Consider the following 23,062-nt stretch of genomic DNA (forward strand, 5'->3'; position numbering starts at 1 on the left):
ACTCACTTGGTAATGTAATTTTTTTACATGTTACATAATCATTACCATTTGTAGCTTTGGATGAGGATGTCACCACCTTTCGTGCATTTTAGATGCTGCGTAATCTCCCCCCATGCCCCCTCTCTGGCCCTCCTTCCCCTCCCCCTCCCCCTCCCCCTACTACCCCCCTTCCCACCTCTCCCCCTACTACCCCCTTTCCTCCTCTCCCCCTACTATCCCCTTCCCACCTCTCCCCTTCCTTCCCACCTCTCCCCTTCCTTCCCACCTCTCCCCTTCCTTCCCACCTCTCCCCCTCCTTCCCACCTCTCCCCCTCCTTCCCACCTCTCCCCCTCCTTCCCACCTCTCCCCCTCCTTCCCACCTCTCCCCCTCCTTCCCACCTCTCCCCCTCCTTCCCACCTCTCCCCCTCCTTCCCACCTCTCCCCCTCCTTCCCACCTCTCCCCCTCCTTCCCACCTCTCCCCCTCCTTCCCACCTCTCCCCCTCCTCATCCACCTCTCCCCCTCCTCATCCACCTCTCCCCCTCCTCATCCACCTCTCCCCCTCCTCATCCACCTCTCCCCCTCCTCATCCACCTCTCCCCCTCCTCATCCACCTCTCCCCCTCCTCATCCACCTCTCCCCCTCCTCATCCACCTCTCCCCCTCCTCATCCACCTCTCCCCCTCCTCATCCACCTCTCCCCCTCCTCATCCACCTCTCCCCCTCCTCATCCACCTCTCCCCCTCCTCATCCACCTCTCCCCCTCCTCATCCACCTCTCCCCCTCCTCATCCACCTCTCCCCCTCCTCATCCACCTCTCCCCCTCCTCATCCACCTCTCCCCCTCCTCATCCACCTCTCCCCCTCCTCATCCACCTCTCCCCCTCCTCATCCACCTCTCCCCCTCCTCATCCACCTCTCCCCCTCCTTGCCACCTCTCCCCCTCCTCATCCCCCACCTCTCCCCCTCCTCATCCCCCTCCCCATCCACCTCATCCCCCTCCCCATCCACCTCATCCCCCTCGCCATCCACATCTCCCCCACCCCCCCTCCTCCTCCTCCCAGTCTATCCTTCCCATCTCTCCACCCTGTCTTTCCCTCCCTCACTGCCTCCCCCTGTCCTCCCTCCTATCCTCCCCCTCTGCCCTGCCGCCCCCCTCTGCCCTGCCGCCCCCCTCTGCCCTGCCGCCCCCCTCTGCCCTGCCGCCCCCCTCTGCCCTGCCGCCCCCCCTCTGCCCTGCCGCCCCCCCTCTGCCCTGCCGCCCCCCCTCTGCCCTGCCGCCCCCCTCTGACCTGCCGCCCCCCCTCTGACCTGCCGCCCCCCCTCTGCCCTGCCGCCCCCCCTCTGCCCTGCCGCCCCCCCTCTGCCCTGCCGCCCCCCCTCTGCCCTGCCGCCCCCCCTCTGCCCTGCCGCCCCCCCTCTGCCCTGCCGCCCCCCCTCTGCCCTGCCGCCCCCCCTCTGCCCTGCCGCCCCCCCTCTGCCCTGCCGCCCCCCCTCTGCCCTGCCGCCCCCCCTCTGCCCTGCCGCCCCCCCTCTGCCCTGCCGCCCCCCCTCTGCCCTGCCGCCCCCCCTCTGCCCTGCCGCCCCCCCTCTGCCCTGCCGCCCCCCCTCTGCCCTGCCGCCCCCCCTCTGCCCTGCCGCCCCCCCTCTGCCCTGCCGCCCCCCCTCTGCCCTGCCGCCCCCCCTCTGCCCTGCCGCCCCCCCTCTGCCCTGCCGCCCCCCCTCTGCCCTGCCGCCCCCCCTCTGCCCTGCCGCCCCCCCTCTGCCCTGCCGCCCCCCCTCTGCCCTGCCGCCCCCCCTCTGCCCTGCCGCCCCCCCTCTGCCCTGCCGCCCCCCCTCTGCCCTGCCGCCCCCCCTCTGCCCTGCCGCCCCCCCTCTGCCCTGCCGCCCCCCCTCTGCCCTGCCGCCCCCCCTCTGCCCTGCCGCCCCCCCTCTGCCCTGCCGCCCCCCCTCCGCCCTGCCGCCCCCCCTCCGCCCTGCCGCCCCCCCCTCTGCCCTGCCGCCCCCCACCTCTGCCCTGCCGCCCCCCCTCTGCCCTGCCGCCCCCCCTCCGCCCTGCCGCCCCCCACCTCTGCCCTGCCGCCCCCCCTCTGCCCTGCCGCCCCCCCTCTGCCCTGCCGCCCCCCCTCTGCCCTGCCGCCCCCCCTCTGCCCTGCCGCCCCCCCTCTGCCCTGCCGCCCCCCCTCTGCCCTGCCGCCCCCCCCTCTGCCCTGCCGCCCCCCTATGCCCTGCCGCCCCCCTATGCCCTGCCGCCCCCCTATGCCCTGCCGCCCCCCACCTCTGCCCTGCCGCCCCCCACCTCTGCCCTGCCGCCCCCACCTCTGCCCTGCCGCCCCCACCTCTGCCCTGCCGCCCCCACCTCTGCCCCACAAGCATTGCAGTTGGTTTTATAAGAAGATGTCATACCGGCACACTAAGAAAGCAAGTACTATTTACCGTGTGTGGAACGAATATTGCAGGCTCTACAATTTACTAAAGAAGCTTTTAACTAGTATTTGGGTTGAGAAATATTGTAACCAGATACATTTTCTATTCAGACCAGATAAGTTGTTTTTGGGCTGTAAATCCATTTATTAATTTTTATTGAAGTCTTTAGCTTAGCCAAAATCTAGGGTAGGACTTAAATGTCTGTAGCCGAATGAGTCCCTTATTTTCACTGATTTCCAGCATAACAATTATCTATTCTACCCAGATATAGATATCAGTACATTTCAAATGGATTAATCTTCATAGATATTTCAAAGATTCATTTTGATTAATAATTATTCAGAAGTAGGGATCATCTTCAGCAGCATATATAAACTACTTATTTAACAGTGATAACTCCCAATTTTGGATGGAAAATAAAAATTGGTGATGGGAAGAATACATTCAAAGTTTCATCATTCTATTCTTGATGCTTTTATTTATTTCTTTTACAGCTTATTTCACTTTGTGTATGGACTACAGTATTTATACGTAACACTGGACTACAACATTTGTCTGTAACACTAGACGTCTCCTATATCTTCACATTTACTTGTCATTGAAAAAAGACAATATGAATAACTTTTGCTAATGAAGAGAGTCATTCCAGGTTCTACAGTGTTCCATACATTTTTTGTTGCTGATTAAGGCACAGTTTTTCAGTATCAAATTGCACACAATATTTTTGCACCTACTCTTTTTGATACATTACTACCTGTTTCCCCGCTCATGATGCTCACAATTAGACTGTGTGTGCACTTCTGTGATTCCTATGTGTTTAAAGACATGTACATACAATCTTATATTCTCATCCAGTGCCTGTGTGTTATTATAAGGACTATGTTCACTTTTTATTAGTATGGAAAATATAACTATTGTGCATTATTCCTAATTGTGCATACTTGGTCTGTGTAATTGTAGGAAAAATGCTTTGGGTGCGTGAAGAAGCATTAACATCTGTTGTGGCTGTGGAAATGTTGGATTTACCTGTTTCCGACACTGATGCTGCAATAGAAAAGGAATTTGATAATAAAGAATGTAAGTTTTTAAAATCGGGCATAGCACATGTATCTAAATTGATGCTAAGGTAAATGTAATTTCCAATTTCTTCTCATTTCACATTTTTTTGTCTGCTTCCATGTGTAGAAATACATTGAGAACATTTAACTATCACTTGGTAAGAGATTTGCCTACGATAATTTGTAAAGAAATTGATATATCGTAAAGCAGATTCATCCATAATTCATAACTGGCTGTGACGTTGCTGACACAGGAGCATGCTTGTAAGCTGGAAGAGGGGGGGCAAGTTTCTTAAAACTGAGAGCTGGGATAGAACTTAGCATGAGAATAAGAAAGCATGTCAGTTTCCAAGAACTAAATTTTAGGGGAGATACAGTAAACTTATTGTTATGTCAGGCAATAAACAATATCCACTCATTAATTTTTATTGGTACATTACTTTCATAACTAAAAGGTAAACATTGTTTCATTAACATGTACTACTTACATTTTATAAAAATAAGTTTGAGTATTCAACTTGCGTGTTTTGATGCTGTTACACCATTATCTGTGAGTATCTCTTTGTTTTATTGAGATATTGGGTGAACAATGTCAACAAGCTCTCTAACTAGTTTGATTAAATATTCGCCATAATGTAAAATGTTCCTATCGCAGCACAAAGAAAGGTAAATATGGCCTAGACATACGATGTAAAAGAAGGGATCTAGCTTTTTGATGTATCTGGCAGGTCAGAGATATCGTATTTACTCGAATCCAAGCCGCACTTTTTTTCCGGTTTTTGTGATCCAAAAAACCGCCTGCGGCTTAGAATCGAGTGCAAAGTAAGGGGAAGTTCTGAAATATGTTGATAGGTGCTGCCACAACTAACTTCTGCTGTCGAGTATATGTAGCGTTACACTGGCATGCTTTGCAGGCAAAGCTAAAACCTCTACGTCAGTAAATAAATATTAAAAAAAAAAAAAAAAAAATGGACGACGAGCTTTTTTCTCCGCCCTGAATTTCGACCACTGCATTTTCTTACAGTATCCAACGAAGTAAATACAAATTCCGTATTGTTCATCTTCGAGTGTAGCAGCTTTTCAATGTACTACAAAAATCCGACTGCCAAGACTGACTGCGATGTTTGTCAATATGGCCAATTCTACTTTCTGAATTTTTTCCTACCCGTGAGGAGAGATGGTTGCTAATTGGAACTTTAATGAATTGTGAATCACATGCAGTATTCTCTTCACCATAAGAATTTGCTGCTATCTCATTTAAATGCTGTCTGCCTAATAAACTACGAAACTAGAGTGAGACAACAGCAAACGCGGAAGAATACCCATATCATGTCATGCTTATATTCGTATTATTCTTATGCCTAATAGTGATACAGTCAGAAATGAAGCACGACAATTGACTAGATTTTTAAATCTAAGATGACTCTAATTTCTGTGCAGAAAGTAATGTACTAAAGAGGCGTCTGCAAAGATTTTCAAATGGAGAAAAATTTTCGCTAAACTCTCGTTCAGAACATCTTCTATCATACACAGTTTATTATTTGGTTCTTGTTGATCATTATCAAAGAAAGCAGCAGTATAAATAACAACAAATTGCAATCTCTTGCCATTGTTTCCCTAATGAAACGATTCCTCTCTCTCTCTCTCTCTCTCTCTCTCTCTCTCTCTCTCTCTCTCTCTCTCTCTCTCTCTCTCTCTCTCTCTCTTTTTTTAAGCGGCGATAGAGCGCACAAAAGCAAGTCATGCAGAGAGCGGCGAAAGGTCATGAACACTCATTATCAGAATGCGACAAACAATGCATGACACAGTACAGTAATGCATTTTCAGCTTAGAGTGACGTAAACACCTACAACAAAGAGAACGGCACTTATCAGAGCAAAGAAAAATAAGCAATCAATTCAAACCAGACGAAGTACGTGAAAAACGAAGGGTACCCGTATAGATATGGACAGAGCGCCTGATGCATAGCAATGGCTACCTGGTAAAGCTTAACTGCTAAGCTTACGACATGAACCAAACTACTATAGCTGTATCGTCATTCATTCGACCTAAATTTTGTCTCATATTACAATGGACCAACATTGTTTCGATTTGGAGGTGCGGCCTAAAACTTTACTCTCTCCTTGAATTTAGAGTCTCAAATTTCAGGTGCGGCTTATATTCGGGAAAGTTTTTTTCACATGATTTCGAGTCTCATTTTTCAGGTGCGGCTAAGGATTCGAGTGCGCCTTAGATTCGAGCAAATACGGTAATTAAATCAAAACGTGTTGACATATTCTTGCTAGTTTTACTTGGTTGTATTAGTTCTCATTTCCTGCAATATAATGCATCGTGCCAGGTAAACTAACATGATACGTGATGTCAAATCATATGATATGACTCATGCCATCATATCATCCAACATGACATTTGTCATGTCATGCAGTACGACAGAATGTGTCATTAAAGTTTAGGTTGCGAGCATCTTCACTCTCAGATACTTCCTATTGTAGATGCGTCCTATACTCTAGAAGCACCCAAATTTGTGTCTATTTGTTGTTACATGCCTAACTATATGTGTAACAAAGGGCGAGTTTTGGGGAGAGATTGTATCTTCCAGGGAAAAAAGCAGCCCCTTACACCCAGAAATAAAAAAAATTGTTTAGTGTCAATCTCCCCCCTCCCTCCCAGGAATAAATCCACCCCCACAAAATTTTATCTCCTCCAAGAAAAACTTTTTTAGTGATGTTATACAGTATGAACACTAATAAAAGCAATGAGCTGCAGGGCTGGATTTCTGACTGGGAATGGGGGAAAAGGTCCTATGAACATGTGACTGTAAATGCATTGTCATGGTAGGGGGTATTGACGAATGGAAGTTCCTCTGTGTGTCATGTATTTCAGACAGGCAAACTTGCATGGAGGCAGCAGACTGTGCCTGCACCAGATTTGGAGGTTAAAGTTCTACATGATATATAGACAAACTCTACTAAAATACCAAGCATCTGGCCTGCCAACATGGTATAAGCCAAAGCATGAGTCTGTGTATACATTCTGCTGCTTTCAGTATGCTGTGTCAGTCACACAGCCTGCAACATACAAGGAGCGCTCGGCACATATTCAGAGGAACTTTTATTCATCAGCGGCATCTACCGTGGCGATGATGCATTCTGGACACATGTTCATAGTACCTTTCCTCCTCCCATTTTCACACGGGAATCCACAGTTCGTCAGTTTTGCTAATGTTCATATTGTATATTGTTTGCTATGGCTGGCGAAACTTACAGATATTGGACTCAGGAACGAGGACTTGAGGCAATAAATTGCAAGATGGAAGTGTTCCAACACATTGCAGCTTAGAGAGCTGACTGCACTAGAGAAATAGGTTTAACATGTAAAAAAAAAGCACAAATATGTGAAGATGTTCTTATTTAAATGTCTTTGAAGCTGCCAGATAAGTCAAAAAGGTAATTGCCGTCTTTTATGTCCCTAACTATGCCCATGACACAATCACCTTTCTTTACGCTATGAAAGCATTTTCCATTCTGGTTCCCAGCTTTCAGCCTACCACAGTTTTGACATTAGAAAGACATAGATTGGCAACCAATTAAATTTTTGTTGACTTCGGCAATGAACGGTCTGGTACAGGTTTTTTCTTATTGGTGTTCCAAGCCATGGTGTTCATGATTTAAATAGTGAATGCATGTGGGGTTCTCTGCCTATCTTGCGTCTTTTTGAGAGTATAAGGTATTGTGTCTCCACCATAATACAGAATATCACACACATGAAAATAATCACTTACACTGTTTGTTTACAAAATATGCAACACAATCCTTATAGCCTCAAAAAGACTCAAGAGAGGCAGAAAAGCACACATGCAAACATCACCAAAACTATCCATGTAGACAAATGCACTTGAAAATAAACAAAAATTCTCGAAACACAATGTGCTAAGCATGAAAAAATGAGTAACTGGTGCAGTTTTCATCATTTAGATAATGAATGAAACAGTTGCAGGCTTTCCTAAAACAGTGAATGTGATGAACAAAATTGTATTGCTTATATCGTGACAAGGACTAAAGCTTCCACAAAACAACAGGATGACCATTAATTACATGTATTTATCCACATTCCTACAAAATTTGGACTGATTTGCACAAGTTTGAAACATAGAAGTAGCACAAGTAAAAAAACTCATAGAAACATGTTCAATGCTTAATATATAGCAAATGAAAATGTAGTTGTTACATCCATCTGAGAATTTCCAGGGAAAAAGGTGGCTGAGGTGAATTGTTATTTCATTTCATAAGCATGTTATTAACATGTGGTAAACATAACTAACAATTTTTTTAAATTTCATTTATAATTGTATAGAAAAATAAACCATCTTACTTTTCTATTGTATAATAGTAGTTCAGTACTTAGACAATAATAATAATTTTTATTTTCTGTTGTGCTCCCAGTGGACTTTGGTGTCTCATGTAAGTAATAATATTGGTGCGTACCTTCACCTGCATTCACTTTGTTGTTGGAATGCAATGGCTTTTTATGCAGCATGGCTTTTTTGTGCATGCTGTGTTATTGCAATCATTTGATAGAATTCATTCTCTCTCTCTCTCTCTCTCTCTCTCTCTCTCTCTCTCTCTCTCTCTCGTGTGTGTGTGTGTGTGTGTGTGTGTGTGTGTGTGTGTGTGTGTGTGTGTGTGCGTGTGTGTGTGTGTGTGTGTGAGATTAAAAAGTTTCTTGTTTCAGCTTGTTCCATAGTACAATAGTAAATCTTCTGTAAGGACTATGAGAACAAAGATAAGAAAGATCAGTGCGTGCATTGAAGCATGTGATCACTCAGTCAGTAGGCAGAATGGTATACTCTGAAGCCTACTTTGATACATGGGAATGTTTCAGGAAAATACTTTAAGCATTTTTAAAATTTGATTTTCGGAAATTTTTATATGATTCTTGTGATGATCAGGTATCTAAGGCTTTAAATACTACAATACACGTTATTACAGAAATGGTGTGCATGACATCGCTTTTATACCAGTGATATTAAGTCTGAGAAATTGTCTTTCAATGTTTAATCGCCTCCAAATTACATTATATACGCACATGCATACACACTTATTTGTGTATCGGCATGCAAAACTTAAGAACTGAAGGACGAAAGTGACTTTCACATGACATGATGTGTAACTGGCAAGTAACATAACTCGATACAGTAGATAACTGAAACAAATATGCCATGAGACAAACAAAACTGATACTTTCATTGAAAGACAGTAATTACACTGAAGTCACCACAGTTTATGGTAGTCCTCAGACATTACAAAAGACTGGATGTGGCTGTTAGCAGAGTATGTGAACACCACGAACAACAATGGACGTTCTACAATGTGCTCTCATGCTAGCCACGAGGTTGGTAAGGAGTTGTTCTTCTATTCCTCTGCCAGCACAGGTGACAACTGCTGGATGGTTATTGGTCCTTGTGTATGTGTCAGCCCATTGTATCCAACATGTGCTTACTGGGGAAATGGGCCAGTGAGTCCAGTTCCCAAATGTCTTCTCATTCCAAAAGCTCCTCCACACGTGCTGTTTGATGGGGTTGCGCATTTTTATCTGTAAAAATGAAGTAAAGGCTGAATGAATCCCTGTAGAGATGCATGTTGGGAAGGAATAGTCACAATAATTTTGACTGGAGAATGGAAGTCACTACATCCACGCAACATTGTGCCTCCCCACACCGTAAAACACCTGGACCACAAAAATGATTGTTTGACTTCATTCCTGTCCTGGCTGCAATGTGTGTCCCCTCTTCTCACCATAGGAGTGTAGAGCACACATAACCATTTGTGGTGATCATATACTTTATTGTAACGTCCAAAGGCCCATCATGAATTTGCAGTGCCATCAGTGTAATCAGTCTTTCAATAAAAGTGTCTTTTTTGTTCATCTCAGTGTGTGTTTCTTTCAGTTACCTTCATTGCTATACAGTAGCAGTTCTTTTTATGTATGTCCAAGTTTCACCGAGCTACACACTTGGTAGTGACACGTCATGTGAAAGTTAATTTTGGTGCACACCAATATGTGTGTTTGGGGGGGTGGGGGGGAGGTAGGCAATTTAATGTACATGATAACTTGTTTTTTGCATCATGTTGGTTGTGCCTTTAGTCAGTGGAGTTGCAGAAGAGTTTTGAAATCACTGAACCACAATTTATTGAAGAGTGTGGTCCCAAAGGGACCAAGAATTCTTTGTGTAGTAAAGATGTGATAACATGAGGAACTGAGAGTATATTGAAACATCACATCATTATAATGATGGCTGAATAACATTCTAGAAACAAGTCTTTCCATTGAGTCACATATTATTGAAAATAAAATATTGTAAATCCACCACTGTGTCAGTCCAAATTTTGCACTGTTGTGTAATGTTTTTGCAGGGACTTTAAAGAGAGAAAGATGTAAACATTACACTATTAAAAACAAAGAAGTGACCCCCCCCCCCCCCACACACACACACACACACACACACACAAAATCCCTCCCATCCCCCCCTCCTCAAAAAATAGTGACAGATACCATTCAATCTGTAAATTGCATAAAGCTACTTAAATACTATATTTACCTTACTATAAGATGAGATTTTCCCAACCAAATATATCTTTTAAAAAATACAAGTTTGTCTGATATTCACAGGTTAGCTACTGTTGTATAGTTTAACATTTTTGCATTGTGTATTAGCTTAACGCAGTAGTAGCCATAAAAGTGCTCACCAGAATGGCCCAGCAGTGATGAAACAGACCCACTAAGTCTAGTCCTTGCTCGGCAATGATATTAAGCTAGATTGTATTTTACGCCTCAACCATTGTGACAGGTCCTGAAACTTGAGCTATGATTGGCTGCCTCAAGGTCACTCTTAGTAAAGCTGTTCCTCATTGTGCGGTTTCTCACACAGCCTACATCTACATCCTCGCTCTCAAAACTACTGTGAAGTACACGACAAAGGGTACTTCCCGTTGTACCTTACACTGTATAAAGGTATGGAACACAGGAAAAATGACTCATTAAATACGACTGCAATGCAAGCTGTAATTAAATTAATCTTATCTTCCTCATGTGGTTCATGGTGTGGGTTCCTGTAGTCATGTCCTAGTTCATGAACCATGGGCAACGTATGAGTGGCCAAGTAAGTGGTCCCGACAGTCGGGATACCAGTTACTTTGGAATAAGGCTGGGCATCTCGGACATATTCTGAGTCGTGGTCACCTTTGTGCTCATACGGCAAAGACTACCAAATCCACTGGTTAGTCCCTCAACCGTTAGGGGTAAAACCCAATGGGACTCGGGGCAAGTAAGGCTAGCAACCTGCTTCCCTGGTACTTTAAATATGATGCTGGCAACAATCAGAGCAAAATGCCTCGGACCTTTGGAGGTGACGGAGTCCCACCTCTAACTGACAAACCAGGGACTCCTAAGATACGACTTGGCAAACAAATGGTAATGAGATGGGGAGCTATTAATATCAATGGGGGCTACTCTGGGAAGAAGGTAGAGCTGACAGAGGCTGCAAGTAAGATGGGGCTGGACGTTTTAGCTGTTAGTGACATTCAGGTAAGGGGTGAGAAAGAAGAGGAAGTGGGAGAATACGAGGTCTGCCTGTCAGGAGTCAAAGCTGGAATAGCACAATGGGGTGTAGGGCTTTACATCAGGAATGAAATGTAACCCAGCATAGTTGCAATAAGGTATGTACACGAACGACTGATGTGGATAGATTTGACAGTGTCTAGCAAGAAAATTAGGATTGTGTCAGTATATTCGCATTGTGAAGGGACAGATCAAGATAAGATGGATAGTTTTTATGAGGCACTCAGTGATGTAGTTGTTAGAGTAAAGGACAAGGACAGAGTTCTGCTCATGGGTGATTTTAACGCCAGGATTGGAAATGGCACAGAAGGGTATGAAAAGGTTATGGGTAAATTTGGAGAGGATATGGAGGCCAACAGGAACAGGAAACAACTCTTGGATTTCTGTGCCAGTATGGGCTTAGTAATCACAAACTCCTTTTTGTAAAACATAAGAACATTCACCGATATACTTGGGAAGGCAGGGGAACCAGATCTGTCATTGACTATATAATAACAGATCAGGAATTCAGGAAGGCTGTGAGGGACACACATGTTTTCAGGGGATTCTTTGATGACACTGATCATTATTTAATTTGCAGTGAAATTGGGATTGTGAGGCCGAAAGTGCAGGAGGTCAGGTCCATATGTAGGAGGATAAGAGTGGAGAAACTTCAGGATAAGGGAATCAGGCACAAGTACATAACAGCGATCTCAGAAAGGTACCAGTTATTTGAATGTAGTCAATTACAGGCATTGAAAAAGGAATGGACAAGGTACAGGGACACAGTACTAGAAGTGGCTAAAGAATGTCTTGGAACAGTAGTGTGTAAACGTAGGATGAAGCAAACAGCTTGGTGGAATGACACAGTCAAGGCAGCCTTTAAAAGGAAACAGAAGGCGTATCAAAAATGGCTACATACTAGAACTCAGGTAGACAGAGAAAGTTATGTTGAAGAAAGAAACAAAGCCAAACAGATAATTGCAGCATCCAAGAAGAAATCTTGGGAAGACTTTGGAAACAGGTTGGAGACTATGGGTCAAGCCGCTGGAAACCATTGCAGTCTTCAAAAGGGAGGTAAGAAGGAAATGACAAGTATTTTGGACAGGTCAGGAAAACTGCTGGTGAATCCTGTGGATGGCTTGGGCATATGGAGGGAATATTTTGAAGAGTTGCTCAATGCAGGTGAAAATATGATGAGTGATGTTTCAGATTTCGAGGTAGAATGGGATAGGAATGATGATGGAAATAGGATCACATTTGAGGAAGTGGAAAAAATGATCAACAGATTGCAGTGGAATACAGCAGCTGGGGTGGATGAAATTAAGTCGGAACTCATCAAATACAGTGGAATGTCAGGTCTTAAATGGATACACAGGATAATTGAAATGGCCTGGGAGTCGGGACAGGTTCTATCAGACTGGACAAAAGCAGTAATCACACCAATCTTTAAACATGAAAACAGAAAAGATTGTAACAACTACAGAGGTATCTCTTTGATCAGCGTTGTGGGTAAAATCTTCTCAGGTATTGTTGAAAGGAAAGTGCGAGTATTAGTTGAGGACCAATTGGATGAAAATCAGTGTGGGTTTAGGCCTCTTAGAGGTTGTCAGGACCAGATCTTTAGCTTACGGCAAATAATGGAGAAGTGTTATGAATGGAACAGGGAATTGTATCTATGCTTTATAGACTTAGAAAAGGCATATGACCGGGTTCCTAGGAGGAAGTTATTGTCTGTTCTACGAGATTATGGAATAGGAGGCAAACTTTTGCAAGCAATTAAAGGTCTTTACATGGATAGTCAGGCAGCAGTTAGAGTTGACGGTAAATTGAGTTCATGGTTCAGAGTAGTTTCAGGGGTAAGACAAAGCTGCAACCTGTCTCCACTGTTGTTCATATTATTTATGGATGATATGTTGAAAACAATAGACTGGCTGGGTGAGATTAAGATATGTGAACACAAAATAAGCAGTCTTGCATATGCGGATGACTTAGTTGTGATGGCAGATTCGATTGAAAGTTTGCAAAGTAATATTTCAGAGCTAGATCAGAAATGTAAGGACTGTGGTATGAAGATTAGCATCTCCAAAACGAAAGTAATGGCAGTGAGGAAGAGATATAAACGGATTGAGTACTAAATAGGAGGAACAAAGTTAGAACAGGTGGACAGTTTCAAGTACTTAGTATGCATATTCTCACAGGATGGCAACATAGTGAAAGAACTGGAAGCGAGGTGTAGCAAAGCTAATGCAGTGAGTGCTCAGCTACGATCTACTTTCTTCTGCAAGAAGGAAGTCAGTACCAAGACTAAGTTATCTGTGAACCGTTCAATCTTTCGACCAACTTTGTTGTATGGGAGCGAAAGCTGGGTGGATTCAGGTTACCTTATCAACAAGGTTGAGGTTACGAATATGAAAGTAGCTAGGATTATTGCAGGTACTAGTAGATGGGAACAATGGCAGGAGGGTGTTCACAATGAGGAAATCAAAGAAAAACTGGGAATGAACTCTATAGATGTAGCAGTCAGGGTGAACAGGATTAGATGGTGGGGTCATGTTACACGCATGGAAGAAGCAAGGTTACCCAAGAGACTCATGGGTTCAGCGGTAGAAGGTAGGAGGAGTCGGGGCAGACCAAGGAGAAGGTACCTGGATTCGGTTAAGAATGATTTTGAAGTAATAGGTTTAACATCAGAAGAGGCACCAATGTTAGCACTGAATAGGGGATCATGGAGGAATTTTATAAGGGGGCTATGCTCCAGACTGAATGCTGAAAGGCATAATCAGTCTTAAATGATGATGATGATGATGATGATGATATCTTCCTCATCATTGTGAGATTGTTATGTAGGTAGCTGTAATATATTCCTACATTCCTCTCTTAGTACTGCTACTTGGAATGTTGTAAGCACTCAATCGAGAGATAGTTTACATGTAACTTCCTGTATCTACCAGCTCAGGTTTGTCTGCAGTTCTGTGTGATGCTCTCTCATGATCAACCAACTTCATGACCATTGCTGCTCCCCTTCTTTTCATACATTCAGTGCCTGCTAGTACTCGTATTTGTGGTATGGATCGTACACAGCTATATTGCTATTCCAGAATGGGTACCATGAGTGTTTCCTGAGCAATCTTCTTTGTAGATTGATTGCATTTTCCCAGTACCCTACTAGTGAAACCACCATACCATATTGTGAGAACTAAAAGTGACGATATTAAACAGGCACTTACTTCAGCTGTGTTTGGATGCAAAGCTGTCTGAGACCAAAGGCACACAGATCATCATAATTGCTACATAATGGATAAAATTAGATGTAATAATTTTTATAAATTAGTTCCTCTCTTTTAAATAATTTATCATTTTCTTTTCTTCTTTAGAATATCAGCATGAAAATCTACAAGTGGCACCATTCACTCTTCAACAGACCTTACATTAATAATTTTGGATCAAATCTTCATGTCTTAAGCTATTCTAGTTCTAGTTCAGGTTCAGTAATTAGAATAAACTAAAAAAGTTTTTACAAAATTTGTAACTGTTTGAAAAAGTACTGTGGGTAATTTGCGAGCCGCTGTGAGAACTTGTGAAAATATGTCATGAGGGCAGTCTGTATTCAAAGGATGCATTCATACCTCTTTCTCCTTTTTAATAACCGCATTTTTGGCATGAACAGACCACAATTACTGTCGTCAGATTATCCTCAGAATACCGTACACTTAAAGTAATCCACTCAACTAATGTTACAAACAGACATACGGTAAACATCCCCGGCAAGAAGTAAGATTCCTGCGTGATGTGCCAATTGTGAGAATTGAGGTGGCAGCACCATGGCTTCAGCACAAATGTACCCTCTAATTTACAAATGAAGCTTTGGTACTAGGGGTCATCCACAGGTTTAATTTGACATTTTAGAAGGGTGTGAGGAGGAGCAGTGGCATAAACTTAACCAAACACTAGGAGAATGTGAGGAGGAGGATGTATACCATGTAGCTTGCTTTTTATTAACATCCATCACACTTAAATTGCAGTTCTCCTGAATCCAGTTGTAGTCGAAATTGAACTGACCTTGCAAGTGAACAAATACTCAAAAATATAACACATTTCAAGAGGGGAGACATTAATTCTGTCATAAATATGCTCTCGCAGAACACTTGAATTGCAGAACAACAAATGAAATATGATCTTCAATTATACTTCTAAAGTTATTACTGCTCCGTAACACTATTGAGTCTCAAGTTAGGCAACGAAAGATCAAGCGTGCTGTTAGCCCAAAGTAGTCCCAATTTCTGTCGATTAATCAGTAGAGAGCTGAGAGGACAATGAATTCTTATCATTCTGCTTGCTTAGACTGCCAGTGGTGTAAGAGCATTAAATTGTAGCAATTTATAATGGATGCAGATCACAATTATGATGAGAGACGTGCAGATCTGCAAATTTCTGGTTCACATAGACAGTTCAATTCAGATTTTTAGTTAATAGTGAGTCGTGAAGCAGAGACCATAAACAAGTGTGCAGCAGAAATAAAGACTGGAAACATGGTGTTACACCAATGAATGCTAGCAGAATACTTGGTTACAGAACACCAGTTCTATGTGCCACAGTTTTGGGGGACCAAAGCAGGTAAGATTTCAGGAACTGGAGAAGCAGGTTGTTAAGTACATGTGAAAGAAATGTAGTGAATACTGCCTGATTACTTAAGAAGTTATCCGAATGAAGATTCCGCATGGATTGCGGAATTAAAAGCAAGAATAGATTGGTGTGTGAGGATGGTGAAGAGGCTGGGGCCTGTGGAAAAGTGCTAGCTCTTGACTTACCCCTGTGTTTGATGAAAAATTACTTATGTATTCATTTCATGATATCAGTTAAACTATTGGCCTAGGCCTTGTAGACAATGATCAGATGCCTGTTTATTTTGATATGCCATCAATAGTTACTGCTGCTTTGAATGGCAATAAAAGTGTTCCTATAAGAAGTTCTCTCAGTGAAAAAGGCCAGAATAACAGTAATACTGGCTATAGTGACAGAGGGAAGGAAAGTGCCCTGATATGTGGATATTTCCAGGGAAACCATGCTAGAAGAGAAACTGTCCGTGGGCCTTGTCTTTAGATGTCAGAAAAGGGATGGAAGACAAATAACTTGAAGCTTGTTTGGAACAGACGATTGGGCTCTTTATTATTCAAAAGGAAAATGTTGATGTAGGATTATTTTAGGGTACAAATCCGATATCAAAGAATAAATAGTGCTGGCAAATAATTCCTTGTGGCTTGATGTCACAACTTCAAGTAATGGGTGTTGTGACTGATCACAAGAATTCACAAGACTCACCTGCGACAACTTCACAGTGAGAGACATTGAAGGAGACCATACTCTTACTCTAGTGGGGACAGGGGGTGGGGTTTAGAGTAGCCTTTGGTATAGTCTGTCAGTAAACTTATGAGCAAGCAGAGTCCCTACTCTGCCAACCAAGCTACATAACAAGGCACTTCTACAAGCTGTTTCTCAATGTTGTACTGGCCCTTCTGTGGGATGTGCTTTAAATCAGTGCTGACGCTGTGTGCAGATACATCAGGGCAATGTTTGCGTTTAGATAAATGACTTAACACTGTTCGAGCCAGAGAAGACAACTGCTTTCATCCAGAACACAACATTATAGAATAAATAACATTCACATAGAATTGGAAGTTATAAGTCCTGATCCACGTATCTACTACAAATATTGAATCCAAATGCCTTTTATCTGAATGCATATTTGTTTACTATCTCCTAAAATGATGAATGTATTCCATTAGGGTTTTGAACATAATGTAGTGCAATTATTACGTAGAATTGAAGGCGTCTTCTTAAGTTATGTTTCGGCTAATAAGGGTTACAGGTGTTTTGGTAATATCGGCGATCATTTTGTGTAAAAAATAGAGCAGGGAATTTGTATTAAATTTTATTGTAAGAACAGAATAAGGTGCATCTGTGTTTTAGAAATGTTAAATATTGCTTCTGGTGAATCTGTTATGAGTAAAACAAGGGTTTACAAGTGATACAAGCATTTTGGAGGAGGTTGTGAAAATGCTGAAGATGATGAATGCTGTGGATGCCCCAGCACATCGTGGGTGAAATCATGGGAAAAGTAAAATACAGCAACTATGAACAATCACCAAACCACTGTCTGAGAAGCCACAGATGTTGGTATATCACCTGGCTCGTACCATTAAATTCTTTTGTAAGTTTCAGGAAAGCTTGTTCCAGAATGGTTGAATTTTGAACAAGAACAGCAGCAAATGCAAGTTGCTCAGGATTTGCTAGATGAAGTCAGCAATGATACGTATCTACTGAAACAGATCATAATAGGTGATGAAACGTGTTGACAGATATGACATTGATTCTAAAGCTCAGTCATTCCAGTTGAAGCATTCTGGATTGCCGAGACCGAAAAACCCTCGAGTATGCTCAAATGTGAAGGTTATGCTCACCGTGTACTTTGATTTCAGCAACATAATGCACTATGAGCTCTTGCCACAAAGTGCAATGAACAATGAGGAGAACTACTTACAAGTTCAGCACCATTTGTGTGAACCAGTTTAAAAGAAGACAGCCAGATTTGTGGCAGAGCAATTCATGGTTTTTGCATGACAATAATGCACCTACACCCATTTAGTTGTTTCGTGAATTTTTGGCCAAAAACAGTACTGTAATGATGCCCTGGGTTCTGTATTCTCTCCATGTAGCTTTCTTTTGTTCCCAAACACAGATGACATATGAAAAGGTCGTCTTTTACAAGCATAGATAAGATTAAAAATGCGTCACTGGGAGAGCTAAAAGCCATCCCAAAGATAGTTCCAGAAGTATTTTGCAAAATGAGAAAAGTGCTGGCATCACTATATAATATAGATTGGCGAATATTTAGAAAACAGTAACATTATTGTAGACTAATAAGTAAACCCAGCATTAGATGCAATACTGGTTTTGCTTCCACTAACATTGTCTAATATGGTATCAACAGCAGGAACCTTTCGAAATTTTCTGAAGATAATGTTGTTGTCAACCAAAGCTCTTTGGTATAAAAGAACTTTCTGCCTTACTCTCAATTTCTTTACTTGTGCCGAGTTTTTCCGTCACCAGTCAATTACATAACTTCTCTCCACCAGAACCTTTCTTTTAGTTACAGATCACTTCCAGGCAAATCCCATTTGACACAGGGGCTTTTGCTATACCAAGAACGTTGCTTGAACATGTGTTTACCGATGGGCTATATCCATATGCAATTTTGTCATACATAGACATGGTTGGAGATTGTGGCTTTTGTTATGTAAAATCAATTGTTGATGGTGTACAGCAACCAGCTAGAAAATGGCTTCAGGTTACTTTATTGGAAAAGTACCATTGCCAGTTTTGAATTCTTTTACAATTCATCATCAGATGTTTTTTTAATGCTTTCATCAGTACGTATTATACATTGGTTTCCTATGAGTTGCCTTAGGATAAACAATAATTTACAAATTACAAACGTTTAACCAGAATGCCTGTGCAACATACTTGTATTGTAGTGCAACTTACATGAAATGTCCATCTGGCGCATTTGTAATAGCAGTTTTCTTGCAATGAAATAATTCTCAAGGATGTTTGTGTTTCCACAGTGAAAAATGTTGCCCTGCATTGTAAACCACTTTCATTCCGTCCCAAACGAATTTTCAGTGTGCACCTTATGTTTTATCATTAAAACAAATACACATTGGGCCAGTGCATCCTTATTGCACGGAATAGAATCTAGTGATTCTCTAATGAAATAATTCAAAAAGTTGTGCATTTCCATTGTTATGGATGGCTTAGAAAATGAGATAATATGGGTAGAGTGCCAGCAAGCAAGAAATGATAATAGGCTTAGAAATGAAAATGATTATACCAGTCATGGTGATATGATGATGATTATTATTATTATGATGATCATGATGATTAAAAATAGTTATACCACAGACTATTGACTTAGATTGTAAGCAAACAAGGGATGTAAAGATAAAAATTCATGTAAACTATTTCTTTATATATACCAAAATATGGATAATCAATAAGTGGCATAAGTTTAGAAGAGACATAGTGTTTAATTTGTAGACAGAGCTTAAGATGCTTTGTAACAATAAAACAGTTTGTAATTTTGTTTAATCAGAATATGTTTAAAATGAAAGTTTCGTTTGTCTTATATTCAGCATCATCTTAGCCAGGTAAATGTGGTAGACCTCCGTTTTCTTCCAAGGAAATGTTCTCTCTTGTTCACAGTCCATTGAAAATGGTGGTTGAATGCAATTCATATGTGCTATAACTTCAGAAGCAGCAGTAGGCTGCAGACTATCTGTGAATGATAGAAATCATGTGGAGAAATGTGTGCTTCAGTGTGAGTTTTAGCTCTTCAGTACTATGGCCATTGTACTTTCTGGGCTTTAATCACGTTACTGTCGTTCAGGATTTGCTTAAATATGTATGTAAGCTAGTCTACCATGTCTCTTCACTGTTTCAGATATTACTGCATTTCATTGTGTCCAACTACATTCTCTGTATTATACATGAATGAACTTTCTCTCCAATGTCTGTAAGGATTTTACCCAAATCTCACAAGGGTGTCCTCTGTGTATTATCCATATTAAATTTCCTTTGAAATATTCTCTTGTGCTCTGTCAGAACTGCAGTTTTCAAATCAATTTCCTCTCCTATATTCTAATTGGTTTATTTGATTTTTTTAAAGGTAAGAGCAGATGAACTATAATTAGTTGCCTCAAAGCAACTACCCGTGGTTTGAGTCAGTGTTGCTGCTTATAATCCGTATGTCAATATTATAACAATACGTGTTTTATATAAGGTCATATTTGGAGGAGGGGAAGAGTTTCATCCTACAGTATGTGTGATGAACAGAGTGGAAATACTTGGTAGCTGCTTGTATTCTCTTGCAATTTTTTCTATTTTGTGGCTCATTCCAAAGAAACAGTAGCCCTTACACATCATTTTCAATGATGATCAGTTGATTTGTTTGAAATTATGTTTGCAAATATGTACTTTGATGTGCTTGGGTTTGGATTTTCATTTTTGCCCCTCTTCGCCCTCCAAACGCGCGCGCGCACACGCACGCACGCACACACACACACGCACACACACGCACACACACGCACACACACGCACACACACGCACACACACGCACACACACGCACACACACGCACACACACGCACACACACACACACACACACACACACACACATCACTGGCTCAGTGGCCATAGGCAGTGGTCATGTCTTTGTGAGGTGGGCTTGTGTTAATGTGTGTATGTTGTCTTAATTCAGAAGGAGGTCATTGGCTGGAAGATCACATGTCTAGCAATCTTTGTGTTGTGCTTGTGTGCAACTCAATATCTCTATATGATGAGTAGCAATCTCTCCTTTTCATAATATATGCATTATATTAGTTGTTCTAGCAAAACTTGGTAAATCACATTGATCCTTTGTTGCTTTCATACTACATTGTTCTGCTTCCCAGAATCTGATACAGTTCTTAGTGTACTACTTGTGCCAGAATGAAGATCATAAGGGAAATTATGCCAGACAACGTCATTTTGATCAGATATCAGCAAGACGGATCACTCATTCGTGCCTGTAAATGTACTGTTTTCAGCTTTTCTGAACAGCCTGAAATAGAGAGGTTATCAATTGGCGTGCTAAGATACCACTTAAATCCGAGCAGTTTGTGACGTACATTTGCCCACCTGATCCCCTTGGACATCCATTTCATTTTGAGATTCTATTCTGTAGACACTTCTGAGTAATTAGTACTGAATGAGTCTATTTTGCTAACCTGGTCATATCAGTGCTAGTTAGATTACATAACATAAATTTGTCCATAGTATTTTGACTATACTCTTGCCCACAGTCAAAAATGTCGAGCACTAATAATACTAATCCAGATGTGTGTAATTAAACTCACTTATTGTATCAATATTACAAAATGTAACTGATATACGTAGAGGAAAATTTTTTTGTAGTTGTTTGTTGTTGTTTGAGGCACAATAATTTGTTATTTCCTCAAAATGGGACTCAGAATACCAGTCCTTACACCACTGCTCTAGTGCAGTACATGTTCCAACTCACTCTGGAGTTACCATTTTCTCCCATTATCAGTATATCTTTTACTGTATGTTTATCCTTTATTATCAACAAGAAAAACCTTACAAACCTGCAGCTTGGAGTCTATTTTAGTAACAGTTCTGTATTTATTGGCACGAAACCCAAAATCCTCAAAAAGAACCAGATTATTTTCCAACTGTTGTATGCATTTACAGAATACCCAAACAGAGACATCTTTTGGTTTTTATGGGAGAGAACTTATTTCCTTTAAGGTTTCATTATTTCTTTTGTAGTCTGTCCTACAGAAACTTCAGTCTGTATTTGTAACATGTTTCGAAATTTTGTCTTCAAAATAAAGTATGTTTTAACTTTGCCTCACATATTCCAGTTTTCTTTTTTAACATTGATTTTCTTTGATTTTCATCTCCAGGTATCCAAAATTATCTTTTCAACTTTGATCATATATATTTCATAATTGTGGATAGGTAGAAAAGTGCAGTTTGCAGGAAAATGCTCATGCACACCTGAAGTTCCAGTAACCGTTTAACAGAGTTCAGTGTGTGTATTGTCTGTAGCACACAGGATATCTAAGCAATATTCCAGTTCCTCCCTCGTCTGGCCTAGTATGTCCTTAGAAACCTGAGTAGTTACTACTCCAATGTGAGTTTGCAGAACACTGGGGTCTGGTAGGCAGAATCCTTCTCAAAGCCCTGGGGGGAAGAAATCTAGTGAGATTGTGTCTGGAGACCTTGGGGGCTAGGAAACTGGTTCTCTGCCAATCCTGCAATCTGGAAATGTCGTCCAAATCTTCCTCAACAATAGGCTCGAATGAGGAGGAGCACTATCCTGCTGCAGCATGATGTCAAGATGCAGATTTATTGACCCGTGGAAATGCAAGCTGTTCCAAGGTAAAAGGTTGAGGTTATTAACACCTCTGCAATAAAAAGTGGTTCCACCACATGGTCATGAAGAAGAGCACATGACGTTTACCTGTAGACTGTTATGCACAATTTCCATGATAAAGTGAAGTTTCTTTTATAGTAGTGTGTAAAAGACTGTGGGTAGGAATTACTAACTGACATCTGTATATTTTAAAAAAAAAAGTTAGAATGTTCAGTATGTAACCATACTTATGGAGTAATTTGAGATGTGAATGTAAAATTACTTGTGCACATCACTACAATATATCGTACAGCATGATCTGTACAACATGAAACTAACTTGTAAACTAAGTAACTAGCTCATAGCCCTGTATCCTACATTGTTTTGTTTTACCTTCCTGAACACATGAAAGCAATCTTCATTCATGAATGTCACCTTTTTCAGAGAGTCTGGGTCATCATCGAAACAACTCAGAACATCACTTTCAAATGCTTTATGGTTTGGCCTGTCATCTGGTTGAATCACAGCAGCTGCACCTTGTGGACATGAAGCTTCAGTATCTTGCGCAGCACTTTTGTGGCTGGTGGTTGTTGCAGCTGTCAAGATGCTTGACTGATAAATTGGGCTTGAATAAATGCCTGTTACACCCTTTCCAGATCTGCATCACTCATGCTCGGATGCCCAGAATTCATCCTCTTTATGACATTTCTGTATCCCTTAAACCTTGTGTACCACTGTCTGATAGTCAGACGTGATGGTCGTGTGCTTCTGTAATGTGTTTGTAAGTTCTGCTGGATGTGGGTATGAGATATGGTCTCTCTCACACATTGTACCATCTGCTGTGGGCTGGGCATTTCATCAGTAACTAGCCTTTGTGGATATTATGGCACAAACTGCACCTTTTTACCTATCCGCATTTCTGAAATATACATGATCAAAGCTGCCAAGATCATTTTGGAATACCCTGTAATTCAATTATCAATACAGGATCAAGAATATCTTGAGCAGGGTTGTTGCTCAGTAAACA

At 41.9% G+C, this 23,062-nt stretch overlaps 1 protein-coding gene across 2 annotated transcripts in view; it reads left to right on the forward strand.

The window, feature by feature from the left end:
* LOC126267760 (ER membrane protein complex subunit 1) overlaps nt 1-23,062 on the forward strand; it is a 124,252-nt gene that overhangs the window by 71,331 nt on the left and 29,859 nt on the right. Inside the window, exons 7-8 of one of the 2 annotated variants that reach the window (XM_049973067.1) lie at nt 3,366-3,482; nt 7,906-7,923. In XM_049973067.1, the coding sequence (XP_049829024.1) occupies nt 3,366-3,482; nt 7,906-7,923 (135 nt within the window). The remainder of the gene's footprint in view (nt 1-3,365; nt 3,483-7,905; nt 7,924-23,062) is intronic. The other variant, XM_049973074.1, reaches the window with a different exon arrangement.

Source organism: Schistocerca gregaria, chromosome 1 (assembly GCF_023897955.1).
Source record: "Schistocerca gregaria isolate iqSchGreg1 chromosome 1, iqSchGreg1.2, whole genome shotgun sequence".
Taxonomy (NCBI): domain Eukaryota; kingdom Metazoa; phylum Arthropoda; class Insecta; order Orthoptera; family Acrididae; genus Schistocerca; species Schistocerca gregaria.